We start from the raw sequence: 14,886 nt of genomic DNA on the forward strand, positions 1-14,886 counted from the left end.
ACTTTTAAGTGGATTTGGCGTGAAATAAATCCTCTTTAATATCATAAAACTTACCTCTTCCTCTTTGTTTTTCTGTCGTTGCTGCTCGGCCTCAAAATCTTTTTGCATTTTTTCTCTCTGATCGGCAAGGCGCTTTTCTTCTTTCTCTTCTTCGAGACGCAACTTCTCTTTTTCTACAGCTTCCCGCCGCTTCTTGTCCTCAACCTACGAGAAGATAAACCATCGGATCATTTACTCCAATTTGCTTAGAAACATTAGAATTGCAAGATGTTTTTAAGACAGGGCCTGGAATTATACGGGGGCTTCGGAGCCCATAGCCTCCGTAGCACAGGACTTGGCCTTAGTGCCCTTTACAAGTTCCCCATAGACGATGAAAATGGCCTTGCCCTCTCAAAGATGTGGTTTCCTATGATTTTTAACTTAATCTGTAAAAAATTTTTAAACCTGACACTGACTCCAACTTTTTGAATACACTCTTTCCTTCTCTCTTTAAAGGGAAACAGCCAAAGAAAATTTCATTTCAATATGAGAAACAGATACAAGTAAAAAACAAATGTATGACAAATTTTTACACAAATTAGGGCAAGATAGCTCAGTTGGTGGAGCCTCAGCACATTAATCCGGAGGTCGTTGGTTCAAATCCAGTTCTAGTCAATTTTTTTTCTTACAACCCCAAATAACGTATACACAGTGTTTTCTTTATGAAGATGGACAGCGGTCTGGTACCTGTTGTCGGAGGTATTCCTTGTATTCGTCCTGTGGGTTCTTTGAACCAGTAGTGCCTGACTGTTGATTATCAGCTTGGGCAGTAACGGCAGCTGGCCTCGGGGACCTGTCTGGTAGACCAGGAATACCAGGATAGCCTGCAAGTCAAAATAAAAGATTGTAATAATTAGTAAGACTTATAAAGTGTGTTTTCTAACGATACTAATAATATGCGCTGCTTAAGAATGCTACAAAATGGACAGAGATGGTTCTTGTGATTGGTTCAGCTTGGTGAGCTACATACTTGCCTGCACAAACTGTGTACTCCCAAGGGAGCTGAGATGGTTTAAAAAATGAAATAAATGGCCCAGTGATCGAGCTTATAATGTTTAAGTGTCTCAAGCATCACGTGCATGACAAATTTAAGCAATGCCCCAAAGCCTAAAACTTTCAGGGTTTTTTTTTTTTTCTTTTTTTTTTTTTGGGGGGGGGGGGGGGTTGAAGTAGCCACATCTCCAGGCCTGGTTAACACATAAAGTACATACCTGGTGCAGCCGTAGTTGTTGATCCTGGTGCTTGATCAGCGTAAAGTTGTAACTGCGTGCTCTGGGGATCATTAAGAGCTTGCTCATTGTGGTTATGCAACTGCCTAAGATCAGCTGCAGAAATGAAGAACAGGTAATCATACAATTTATTATAATAACTATTCATTCATGGACTGTAAATCTTTGACCAACTTTTGAAATTCACTAGTGGCTTATCCTTCCTTTGCTTCACCAACTATATAAATAGAGCAGTCGAATTGGCTTTGTTGCATCTTTCCTTGCCTTCCATCTCTTGGACACTTGTTTGAATCCTGCAAGAGCCTCTTTGTGGATTGGGTTTTCAGTCCCCACTGAATTGTGTGAGAATTGTGTGGGTTTTCCCTGATCTAATTTCATATAACTCATGGAGTCATATAAAGCCCATTATATTCATCCTTTTTATCTGACTTATGCTGCGATGCCTGCTCCTGGAGAAGGCCTGTACTACTGCCGACTTGGAAAGAAACACCCCAGGGAAGCAAAAGTGTGTATGGCAGTGGATGTCAGCAGTGTAAGGTCACGAAAGAAGAAGATCTGGCATAAGAGCCCCGCCTCTCCCTCTACCCCATGGGCTATAGTTAGTGTTACTCCCAACTCCCCTCCTACTTACCTACAATTTTCCCCTTCTGGTCTCTCATAGGAGCTCCGCCTCCTCCTTTACCCCATGGGTTATAGTTTGCAGCCTCTGCCTCAAGTTTAGCATCATAGCGCTCCTTTTCCTCTTTCTCTAGACGTTTCTTCCTGTCTTTCTCCAGCATCTGATACAAACATACCAGATTATGGTAATTTTATAAACAGAATTGCATGCACACAAAAACTTAATATGGTTGCGACCAACTTTGAGTTTGTATTAGCGCAAAAAAATGCATTGGGGCTCAATGACAAGTATTTGTCATGAGAATTTCTGTGCGACAGCCGCGCTCCACCAACACAGTGCACTTGCACATTCCACGAGCACAACATTCCGGGGGACACCGATCCTTTATCCTAGCTTTCGGCAGGAAAGCTTCCTCACCAACTAAATACTTTCCCTTTGTCAACGCTTAACTCTGTTTGGATAACTTACTTACATCTTTTTGATTTTTGCCACGACTGCACTGTAGTTACAACATCATCTTCTCATAACCTGCGCCAGGAGTGTCAAGTTGACAGATATGGCGCCGTACAAATGTCCATTGTTATTATTATTATTATTTTTATTATTTAGCCAAAAAACTAGCATGAGAATTGTTTTGCCTACCTGTTGCTTTAGTATTAACTGGTAGTTTTTAGGATCGTTGATTGTCCTGGGACTCAGACTGGTGTCACCAATAAAGTTCTTGATGGAGCCTTCATTACGAATATGGGCAGTCCTAGAAAAGGAAAACAAGACATTCAGCAATAAATATCTGTTCCCAATACAATGATGTTATTGAAAAGAACAAAGATAGTTTTTAGTCTCAACGGGTTAACTATCCTACTCTTATCATCAGCTTATAATAAATAATAATCCTGAATTCTTGTATAGCGCTTTATCACACCTGATGAGCGTCTCAAATCGATCAGAAGATTTCCCTGCAAGGTATGCTGAGCTACAGTTTTTGAAGTATGAGACCTATAGACCTTTATCAGGCTGCCTCCATCTTGGTCATGTTCCTCGTATCGAATAACAATAATGAATGCTAAATAATCATCTTGCAATTAGGACCAAGACTATTTTGTTTTTCCAGCCTCTTTTTGGTAACATTGATATCAATGGGAGAAATTCAAAATGGTTGCAGCGTGATAAATGTCTATTCCTTTACACAACACCCTGTAATGATTTACAAGGGTGCTGTGGCACAACATGCAGCCAATCAAACCAGGAACACCCAGGGACGAACACTACGGCTTTAAGTTCCATCTAAAGGACGCAGCATAATGATGTCTTGCTTAAGACACAAGTATCACTGGGACTCAAACCCATACTCTGCATACATGACACTATTTTTTAGTGATAAAACATTTTCCGCTGACATGGGTCAATTTCATAAAGCCTGTAAGTACAAAAATACAAAAATGTGCCGAGCATAGAAAAATAGTTTGTACATTATTGAGATTGGTGCCCAACTAATTTGCTCAGCAAAGAAATTTTCATGCAGTATTTTCAGCTTAACAGCTTTATGAAATTGGGCCTTAATGACAGAGTAAAACAAACAAGAAACATTTTAAGTTGTTCTTACTGTGCTGCTCCTGCTAGGGTTAGATTCTCTTGAGGTGGCAGATTAAGCGGCAACCCGCCCACTGGTCCCGCTCTAGGGGCTGGATAGGTGCCATATTGTTGGGAGGGATACGCAGTGTTATAAGACAATGGTTGTTGCATCACACGAGAAGCATAGTCACCTGAAGGACAGAAGCAGAAACAGAAATGGGAACTGTTAGAAAAACATCAACAAAATTAGTCAGGGAAACATTTGACTTTCTGGCACTGATGCAGCTTAAAAGTTGCTTAAAATCAAATGTATATCTGACTATGTTAGAATTCAATCAATCATTGTTAATAACAGTAAACAAGAAATTGGTGCTTATGGTAGCAGGGAATTCTGCGCTTACCATAAAAGTGTATTCGATGGGTTAGAAGTGAAATTTTGCTTGGGCGTGTGCATACTTTACAATACTAGGCATTCTTTGCTAACACAGTAAGCACATAATTCCGCGGTAAGCAGATTAACAAAAAAGGCCCCTGATGTGCAAGTTCTTCTTCGTACAGTTTCATGAAGTTTGTAAACAGCTTTTTTTTTAGCTGACAGATGTAGATGGTTAAATGAGGGTATTTATGAATATTACAAATGTGGGTTACTGCCAACTTATTCCTTTAGAGTATATTTGTGGTTGAGCCATGGAACCGCCCTGTTAAAAATGATCAACAACTTGTTGTGAAAATCATTTTTAACGATATCAAGCATAAGTATAACATAAATAGAAGAATATCGAAGGAAAGAAAACAAGAGATAAGACATGAATCAAATACAGATGAACTTGAAATTATTCAAAGAATTGTCCTCAGTCGGACTCTGTGCATAAAACCAGGAAGCTAGAAGAGCAGGTACAAACACCATATATGACAACAGCTTTCATAGAAACGGAACCCACAAAAAGAAGAGCTGAATGCAAAATAAAACATGGTCTACAATTCCCAACAAATAGTTAAACATTGATCGCAAGCAACAACCACCAACAGTAAAGTGGCTCAATCAGTTACAATGACAAAAGAAAACCGCCAACACTGCCAGTTAAAGAAACTATGGTCTTACTCACGGGAATATAAAATCCAAGGTAAATAAATACCACGATGCAAATGGAACAAGAAAATGGATGGTTGAAAAAAATATTTGCACATATGAAACAAAGAGCAATGTCATTCATTTTAGGCTATGCTCGAATGAGCCATCTGCGAGTTAGACTTGAATAAAATCTATCTGGTACTAGGACTTGCTTAGTCACAACTTACTGCTTAGATTTGAAATTCTTCAGACTATAAACAGTTTTTACGTCTCATGGTTCGTGGCAAGCTTTTGTGTAGTGGCGTAAGAGATGGTGGACACCCATACACAATTCTGAATGAATGTGTATAGCACAATAGCACCAGAGTTTGCCCATCTGGAGGCTACTATACAAAACCAAACCATTTGACATAGCAACTGTCTATAGTCTGAAGACTTCAAATTTAAGTGGTGACTTGTGATTAAAAATATCATTGTACCAAATATTATTCAAATCTAACTCACAAATGGCTTATTGACAGCTATGGCTAGATCACTATGTCAACATGCATTGATGAATAGACTGTCCCCAGCAACACCCTTAGCAACAGCCATAGCCACTAATCGGACACAGACGTATTTCAAAATAACAAGAAGCCATTTTGTTTTTCCATTCATTCAAAATAATGTAGCTGAGGCTAAAAGGAGAATAGACTGGTTACTTATTCTATTAAGTGAGAATCAATATTGCTACAAGTATTAATAACAATTGAAGACAGGGAACTGGACCAGGATGATGCAACATAATTGAAGCATCACATGATCTCAGTTCAATAAGTTATACTGATAAATACATGTATAAAGCTCTTGTATTAGACACTGCAAGAAAGGGCACATCAGTTAATAAATAAAGTCACAAACAAATAATCAATGCTGAAAAATGGAAAATTGTGTGTCCTGCAAGTCCTGTCAAATAATGGGGTCAAGAATAACAGTTAAAACCAATAGTACCTGGGGGGTTTACACTCCCAAACAAGTGTGCATCCCTGAAAGGAGCCGAGATGGTTTAAGGAATATAATAAATGGCCCAGTGACAAGGGGTTGTTGGAGCACCATGAGCCTTACTGACTGGCGGATTTGAGTGCTATATAAGAAGCCACTATCATTATTATTATTAGAGATGTTTGATTATCACATGGTCTAAGGGAACCAAGTCCAAATTCACGAGAAAGTTCCCAAACACAAGTCTTACAAAGCTCTTAAAGAGAGAGGTTCTTAATCTTATACAGTGGCACTCATTATTTTGAGAAATAAAGTACTGATTGTTGAAGTGCTTTGAGCGACACTGAGCGACAGATTTGAGTGCTAATATAAGAAGCCACTGTTGTTATTATTACACAGCAGTCAGACTCAAAGAGCCCAAGTTGTGCAGATTCTCAAAATCTAGGCGACTAGTAGGGAGGGTGTGGGGTAACAGTGGTTGGGATGCAGTGCAAGGAGCCTAAAAACATTTTATTAGAAAGGGATCATTGGGAAGCTACGAGGCTAGGAGGTGTGGGAACCAGAAGTTATGTGGGGAGGGGAACTCACAGGGCCATGGGGAGACTACGAGTAAGCTACCAGGCTGGAGGTTGGTTTGATACTGGTGGTGTGGGTACTACAAGGTGAAGTGGGGGGGGGGGACTCACAGGGCCATGAGAGAGACTACGGGTAAGCTAAAGGACTGGGAGATAGTTGAATGCTGGTGGTGTGGGTACTACTAGGTAAAGTGGGGAGGGGAACTCACAGGGTCATGGGGAGACTAAGGGTAGGCTACCAGGCTGGAGGTTGGTTGGATACTGGTGGTGTGGGTACTACTAGGTAAAGTGGGATGGGGAACTCACAGGGTCATGGGGGTCTAAGGGTAGGCTACCAGGCTGGAGGTTGGGTGGATACTGGTGGTGTGGGTACTTCTAGGTAAAGTGAGGAGGGGAACTCACAGGGTCATGGGGGAGACTAAGGGTAGGCTACCAGGCTGGAGGTTGGTTGAATGCTGGTGGTGTGGGTACTACTAGGTAAAGTGGGGAGGGGAACTCACAGGGTCATGGGGGTCTAAGGGTAGGCTACCAGGCTGGAGGTTGGTTGAATACTGGTGGTGTGGGTACTACTAGGTAAAGTGGGGAGGGGAACTCACAGGGTCATGGGGGTCTAAGGGTAGGCTACCAGGCTGGGGGTTGGTTGGATACTGGTGGTGTGGGTACTACTAGGTAAAGTGGGGAGGGGAACCCACAGTGTCATGGGGAGACTAAGGGTAGGCTACCAGGCTGGGGGTTGGTTGGATACTGGTGGTGTGGGTACTACTAGGTAAAGTGAGGAGGGGAACTCACAGGGTCATGGGGGTCTAAGGGTAGGCTACCAGGCTGGAGGTTGGTTGGATACTGGTGGTGTGGGTACTACTAGGTAAAGTGAGGAGGGGAACTCACAGGGTCATGGGGGAGACTAAGGGTAGGCTACCAGGCTGGAGGTTGGGTGGATACTGGTGGTGTGGGTACTACTAGGTAAAGTGGGGAGGGGAACTCACAGGGTCATGGGGGGAGACTAAGGGTAGGCTACCTGGCTGGAGGTTGGTTGAATACTGGTGGTGTGGGTACTACTAGGTAAAGTGAGGAGGGGAACTCACAGGGTCATGGGGGAGACTAAGGGTAGGCTACCAGGCTGGAGGTTGGTTGAATACTGGTGGTGTGGGTACTACTAGGTAAAGTGAGGAGGGGAACTCACAGGGTCATGGGGGGAGACTAAGGGTAGGCTACCTGGCTGGAGGTTGGTTGGATACTGGTGGTGTGGGTACTAATAGGTAAAGTGGGGAGGGGAACTCACAGGGTCATGGGGGTCTAAGGGTAGGCTACCAGGCTGGGGGTTGGTTGGATACTGGTGGTGTGGGTACTACTAGGTAAAGTGGGGAGGGGAACCCACAGTGTCATGGGGAGACTAAGGGTAGGCTACCAGGCTGGGGGTTGGTTGGATACTGGTGGTGTGGGTACTACTAGGTAAAGTGGGGAGGGGAACTCACAGGGTCATGGGGGTCTAAGGGTAGGCTACCAGGCTGGAGGTTGGTTGGATACTGGTGGTGTGGGTACTTCTAGGTAAAGTGGGGAGGGGAACTCACAGGGTCATGGGGGAGACTAAGGGTAGGCTACCAGGCTGGAGGTTGGGTGGATACTGGTGGTGTGGGTACTACTAGGTAAAGTGGGGAGGGGAACTCACAGGGTCATGGGGGGAGACTAAGGGTAGGCTACCTGGCTGGAGGTTGGTTGAATACTGGTGGTGTGGGTACTACTAGGTAAAGTGAGGAGGGGAACTCACAGGGTCATGGGGGAGACTAAGGGTAGGCTACCAGGCTGGAGGTTGGTTGAATACTGGTGGTGTGGGTACTACTAGGTAAAGTGAGGAGGGGAACTCACAGGGTCATGGGGGGAGACTAAGGGTAGGCTACCTGGCTGGAGGTTGGTTGGATACTGGTGGTGTGGGTACTAATAGGTAAAGTGGGGAGGGGAACTCACAGGGTCATGGGGGTCTAAGGGTAGGCTACCAGGCTGGAGGTTGGTTGGATACTGGTGGTGTGGGTACTAATAGGTAAAGTGGGGAGGGGAACTCACAGGGTCATGGGGGTCTAAGGGTAGGCTACCAGGCTGGAGGTTGGTTGGATACTGGTGGTGTGGGTACTAATAGGTAAAGTGGGGAGGGGAACTCACAGGGTCATGGGGGTCTAAGGGTAGGCTACCAGGCTGGAGGTTGGTTGGATACTGGTGGTGTGGGTACTAATAGGTAAAGTGGGGAGGGGAACTCACAGGGTCATGGGGGTCTAAGGGTAGGCTACCAGGCTGGAGGTTGGTTGAATAGTGGTGGTGTGGGTACTACTAGGTAAAGTGGGGAGGGGAACTCACAGGGTCATGGGGGTCTAAGGGTAGGCTACCAGGCTGGAGGTTGGTTGGATACTGGTGGTGTGGGTACTACTAGGTAAAGTGGGGAGGGGAACTCACAGGGTCATGGGGGACTAAGGGTAGGCTACCAGGCTGGAGGTTGGTTGGATACTGGTGGTGTGGGTACTACTAGGTAAAGTGAGGAGGGGAACTCACAGGGTCATGGGGGAGACTAAGGGTAGGCTACCAGGCTGGAGGTTGGTTGGATACTGGTGGTGTGGGTACTACTAGGTAAAGTGAGGAGGGGAACTCACAGGGTCATGGGGGAGACTAAGGGTAGGCTACCAGGCTGGAGGTTGGTTGGATGCTGGTGGTGTGGGTACTAATAGGTAAAGTGGGGAGGGGAACTCACAGGGTCATGGGGGTCTAAGGGTAGGCTACCAGGCTGGAGGTTGGTTGGATACTGGTGGTGTGGGTACTAATAGGTAAAGTGGGGAGGGGAACTCACAGGGTCATGGGGGTCTAAGGGTAGGCTACCAGGCTGGAGGTTGGTTGAATAGTGGTGGTGTGGGTACTACTAGGTAAAGTGGGGAGGGGAACTCACAGGGTCATGGGGGTCTAAGGGTAGGCTACCAGGCTGGAGGTTGGTTGAATAGTGGTGGTGTGGGTACTACTAGGTAAAGTGGGGAGGGGAACTCACAGGGTCATGGGGGAGACTAAGGGTAGGCTACCAGGCTGGAGGTTGGTTGAATACTGGTGGTGTGGGTACTTCTAGGTAAAGTGGGGAGGGGAACTCACAGGGTCATGGGGGTCTAAGGGTAGGCTACCAGGCTGGAGGTTGGGTGGATGCTGGTGGTGTGGGTACTACTAGGTAAAGTGGGGAGGGGAACTCACAGGGTCATGGGGGAGACTAAGGGTAGGCTACCAGGCTGGAGGTTGGTTGGATACTGGTGGTGTGGGTACTACTAGGTAAAGTGAGGAGGGGAACTCACAGGGTCATGGGGGAGACTAAGGGTAGGCTACCAGGCTGGAGGTTGGTTGAATACTGGTGGTGTGGGTACTTCTAGGTAAAGTGGGGAGGGGAACTCACAGGGTCATGGGGGAGACTAAGGGTAGGCTACCAGGCTGGAGGTTGGGTGGATACTGGTGGTGTGGGTACTACTAGGTAAAGTGGGATGGGGAACTCACAGGGTCATGGGGGAGACTAAGGGTAGGCTACCAGGCTGGAGGTTGGTTGGATACTGGTGGTGTGGGTACTACTAGGTAAAGTGAGGAGGGGAACTCACAGGGTCATGGGGGAGACTAAGGGTAGGCTACCAGGCTGGAGGTTGGTTGAATACTGGTGGTGTGGGTACTTCTAGGTAAATTGGGGAGGGGAACTCACAGGGTCATGGGGGAGACTAAGGGTAGGCTACCAGGCTGGAGGTTGGTTGGATGCTGGTGGTGTGGGTACTACTAGGTAAAGTGAGGAGGGGAACTCACAGGGTCATGGGGGAGACTAAGGGTAGGCTACCAGGCTGGAGGTTGGTTGAATACTGGTGGTGTGGGTACTTCTAGGTAAAGTGGGGAGGGGAACTCACAGGGTCATGGGGGAGACTAAGGGTAGGCTACCAGGCTGGAGGTTGGGTGGATACTGGTGGTGTGGGTACTACTAGGTAAAGTGGGGAGGGGAACTCACAGGGTCATGGGGGTCTAAGGGTAGGCTACCAGGCTGGAGGTTGGGTGGATACTGGTGGTGTGGGTACTTCTAGGTAAAGTGAGGAGGGGAACTCACAGGGTCATGGGGGTCTAAGGGTAGGCTACCAGGCTGGAGGTTGGTTGGATACTGGTGGTGTGGGTACTTCTAGGTAAAGTGAGGAGGGGAACTCACAGGGTCATGGGGGTCTAAGGGTAGGCTACCAGGCTGGAGGTTGGGTGGATACTGGTGGTGTGGGTACTTCTAGGTAAAGTGAGGAGGGGAACTCACATGGTCATAAGGGAAAACTACGGGGTAAGCTACTGGGCAGGGGCAATGGGGAATTACGCTAGGTATCTACAATGCTGCACAGCAGATGTTATCAATCAACTGTTTGATAATACCATTGCCTGGCTGGGTTTCCTTATCCACATGATCTTTAAAAACTGGAAATAAAATAATTGGAAGCAAAGAAGGAAGTTATTACTCCAATATTGTCGTTTCAGAATCTAAACAAAAAAGAGGCAATTTTTGTTGATGAATTACGTTTCATTTACTACATGTACCAAAACTACATTGATATCATAGGCTGACCAACTTGCGTTGCAAGAGAAAGTTATTTAGCCCTTTAAAGACTGCCCCAATGAGGAGGCTGGAAACGCCAGCATCTTTTGTCCATTCCCAATTTTGCCAAAACAGTTTGAGTATTAAAGGAGTAAATATTGCTGTAAGCAATCAGTCAGGAGGCGAAAATATATGTTTATATTAATTGTTATTGATGATAATTACTCTCATATGCAGATTTCAAGTCGTTGACAGTATCAAACTTGGCCCTGCTTTTTATTGCTTGAGCTAAAATAAAGAGACAGAAAAATGGGATGAATGCGTTATTATATGTGCTTAGTCTAGAAGTCAATATGTTGATTACACAGTCAATGTTTTCCAGTTGTTTCAAGTCCAAGTGTGATTGGACATCATAAATGATGAGATTTTGTCACTTTTTAGGGGGCGGTTTTCCTTCTGTTTTGGTGTTACTTGTGTTCAGAAGTTCAGATTTGTCACAAATAAACTGTTTGCTCATGAAAATCAGTAATTAAAAAACTGTCAAAATCAAAACATAACATGAACAAAGCAAGACGCCTTTTTTCAAAAATACAAAACATTTTGTTTCAACAATTCAAATTTTGAAGACAACCTCCTGTAAAGTCATGGAATGAATTACATGAGAAGAGTGGTTCGCTGACGTTGGTCAAAGGGTCCTGCTCCTCAGTCAGGTATGACTCATAAGCCGATAAGAAATCCAACGTATTTTCCTTCTGGCCTGCCGCTCCTTGTGACAAGAAAGATGAACAAACAAACAGGAAAAGACACAGACAGATGAGTGAAATGAATTCAGTAATCATTCTAATGAAGATGAGTAGATTACACTGTTTGAAACATCGGTACAACACCGGCTCTTTTTAGACCCAATACTCCCACAAGTGTTGAGTGTTGAACCTGCAATACAGTGTTTAAACTGCAAGTTTTAAATTTTTGTTTTAGTTAACTCTTTTCAATGAAAGACATCAAGCCTAATCTTTTTTAAGTGTTTTTTTTTAGATTTGTGCTTTTTAAAACTTTTGTATTTTTTTCCGTTGGGAGAACAAAGGTTTGAAAACAAGTGATAGATTATGACAACGTTTAGTCAGTTTTTAATTCACTTTCTCCTTCCCTTTTAACTCCAAGCAAGGAGTTACTTAGGATTTGACTCAAACTTTGTAAAGACATTTAGTGAAGATGAAAGAGGAAGAAATAGAAGACATGTTTACTGGCTCTAAGCTGCTGCTCTATTCCTCGCGGGTGACTCTTCTGATTGGCCACGAACTCTGCAAATAATTTATAAGTTTCTTTAATTTATGATGAAGTAATAAGTTATCAAATTATGTCAATGCATACAATTTGTTAGTGGGTACACACATAATTGTCAGTTAGTACATGTGGTATTAAAAGCAGACACAGAATTTGTTGCTTTAGTAACTCTTGCAAAGACACCTGCATGAATGCAATTGACAGTTGCTATGGTTTATGGGCTCATTAGATTCTTCTTTAGACCTTTATCATGGTGCGGCCATCTTGATTTTTCTCCAAACCAAGACAGGAATACAAAATAGTCTGGTTCCTTTTTTGTGCAATGAACATTAGCATTTGTTACTGCTACTGGATGCAGGGATCATTACCAAGATGGTGGCATCATGAACCAGGTCTATTGTGACAAACATCAAACACATAAATCAAGATTGAAATGATAAAATAGTTTTACTGTTGTAAGTGGCTTGCTTGTATTGATTCTGTTGGCTAGGTAGCTCGGATGCATCTGGAACTAAAACACATTTTTTTTTTAATATTAGCTGTTTCTCAATACAATGACAAAAAAACAAGAAGCCCTTCAGTGTCCTACAGTTACATGTAAATGCCAACATTCCATATCTTTAGACCCACTTGACGTCACAGAGTGTAGAGCCATCGTTACAAGCAATAACTATAAAATTTGTTTTAAAGCACAACTATGGTTCAACATAAATACTGTGTGTGCACGTAGGAGTTTCAGCAAAGTCATTGTTTTGTAAATCAAATGGCTGTGTATAAAAAAATTGAACACTTGACGAAGCTCAAAGCCAAAACCCAAGTTGCCAATAAAGACGGCATACATATGTCTGGCAACCTCCATAAATATAGCTTTACAAATTCGAGGGAGACTTAAACAAATATATATCGAGAATTCCAACACACAGAGAGTTCCAACACATCTTGCTGGAACTCTAACACATTTTCATTATCAACCATTTGCATTATCAACCATTTGCCTAAAGTAAATTGATGCCTTGGTCCATCATCTTAGAGTTAAAAGTTCAACATTTTGTGGCGCATTTACAAAACCTAAAACTAGGGAGCATCTGGAGGTAAAAGACAGAGTATGGACATTAATTTTTTTGCAATGGTCATTCAATTAGCCCTTTCGAATTCGAAGCACTACACACAATTCACCCTCCCTTTATAGGAAAACTTTATGAAATTATGTCAAAAAGTGGTAGATATCCTGAGAAATCTTGAAGTTGGGTGAGATTTGGGATAGTTGGGTAAGATTTGGGATAGTTACGTGAGAATTGGACTCGTCCTTTGGCTTGTTGTGGGCCAGCCCCGCCAGATGTCACATTGGTAACTGTCGGCGCTGAACAAACGGAAATCAGACAAATAACATGCTCATAAAAACAACTACTATTGAACTTCATCGTGGTGCGGCCATTTTGTTCCCTTCCATGTAAATTAGTATTATAATCAAACCGAGGCTGGAAGGGGTGTGTAGTCTGGTTTCTTTGTTAATAAACAGTAGTAGTTACTAAAGTCAATGCAAGGAACATGACAAATATCACTGCATCGTGAGAAACTGTCTTCATTATCACCACAACACAGCAAACATGGATTGTGGAACAATTGGTTTAACCCTCAAGAGGCTATATATCGTAAGGCGGTTGCTTCTTGGTCAAGATGCTGTTGCCTTGCTCCATGGCTATAATGTTATTGAATATATAGAAAATGCAAACAAACGGTGCCACTCTTCAAAAATAAACATCATTTATCAACAGTTCAAAGTGTCTGTCAATTAAAAAAAAGTGCAAAATAAAAAGACCCTAGTGCATAAAGCTGCTTAAGAAGAAATTCTTGCAGTATCAGTAAGACAGGACTGGGGCCCAATTCCATAAAGCCTATAAGCATACAAACTTGCTAAGCACAGAGAAACCTTGCTTGTTTAACAAAAGCTGGAACCAGCTGAAACTCCATAAAGGTTACATTCTTGCAACTGGTGCCCACTCATTTTTTAAATAGCAAAGAAACTTGCTAAGCAGTAATTTCTGCTTAACAGCTTTTTAAAATTTGGCCCTAGTCACACACATGATTTATGTAACTTGGCTGGTGACTGTATTCTGGTAAGTGAAATTGTTTAGTGCTTAAGCAGCTTTATGACATTGGGTTGAGATGATGGAAGTACGTTTAAGGGCTGCCTTGGTTGGGTTTTGTCGTCTTGGGGTACGGTTTCCTGTGATTGATTGTTGAACTTGTGGGGGATTGGTAAGCTCCTCGTTAGCTGCAAGAAAAATTGGATCACGTTGGAGAAAAAGTTGACAGACATCAAGCATAAACCCACAAGGGAAAACTACTGCTTGTTATTGGAAAAAAAGTTGCACCCCCTTAAAGGAACACGTTGCCTTGGATCGGAGGAGTTGGTCTATGAAAAGCGTTTGAAACTGTTTGTTATGAAATGCATACATGGTTAGAAAGATGTTTTAAAAGTAGAATATAATGATCCACACAAGTATCACTCAAAATTGCACGGTTTTCCTTTTACGTCGCGAACTACATGTAACACGGTCGGCAAAATGGCCGACCGTGTTAGTTGACGAGGTAAAGCGAAAACCATGCAATTTCGAGGCATATTTGTGTAGACTATTGTATTCTACTTTTACAACATCTTTCTACCCATATGCATTTTATAACAATGGTTACAAACGTTTTTCAAAGACCAACTCGACCGATCCAAGGCAAGTGTTCCTTTAAGGTGATCCTGTATGGTCTCTTCCCATGTTGTATGGTAAACTTGAGTGTGATCTATGATTAGTTTGCAGTTACAGGTTTAACGGCTTAAGACTGGCACCCCACACAATAACTTTAACTGACCAAGCCAGTTTGTTATAAGTTAGCAGAGGGGTAACAGGTAGACAAGCTCTATACATCTTATAATTCTATAATTTGGTATTTGGGTATTG

At 43.3% G+C, this 14,886-nt stretch overlaps 1 protein-coding gene across 2 annotated transcripts in view; it reads right to left on the reverse strand.

The window, feature by feature from the left end:
* Positions 1-14,886, reverse strand: part of LOC139952176 (uncharacterized) — a 55,762-nt gene that overhangs the window by 24,868 nt on the left and 16,008 nt on the right. Inside the window, exons 22-33 of one of the 2 annotated variants that reach the window (XM_071951201.1) lie at positions 13,221-13,292; positions 12,384-12,443; positions 11,893-11,949; positions 11,307-11,414; positions 10,874-10,936; positions 10,489-10,530; positions 3,491-3,569; positions 2,530-2,641; positions 1,900-2,047; positions 1,251-1,364; positions 727-863; positions 55-204 (exon numbers count right to left, since the gene is read on the reverse strand). In XM_071951201.1, coding sequence (XP_071807302.1) covers positions 55-204; positions 727-863; positions 1,251-1,364; positions 1,900-2,047; positions 2,530-2,641; positions 3,491-3,569; positions 10,489-10,530; positions 10,874-10,936; positions 11,307-11,414; positions 11,893-11,949; positions 12,384-12,443; positions 13,221-13,292 — 1,142 coding nt within the window. Of the gene's footprint in view, positions 1-54; positions 205-726; positions 864-1,250; positions 1,365-1,899; positions 2,048-2,529; positions 2,642-3,490; positions 3,651-10,488; positions 10,531-10,873; positions 10,937-11,306; positions 11,415-11,892; positions 11,950-12,383; positions 12,444-13,220; positions 13,293-14,886 lie in introns of both variants that reach the window. The other variant, XM_071951202.1, reaches the window with a different exon arrangement.

This window comes from Asterias amurensis, chromosome 20, assembly GCF_032118995.1.
Source record: "Asterias amurensis chromosome 20, ASM3211899v1".
Taxonomy (NCBI): domain Eukaryota; kingdom Metazoa; phylum Echinodermata; class Asteroidea; order Forcipulatida; family Asteriidae; genus Asterias; species Asterias amurensis.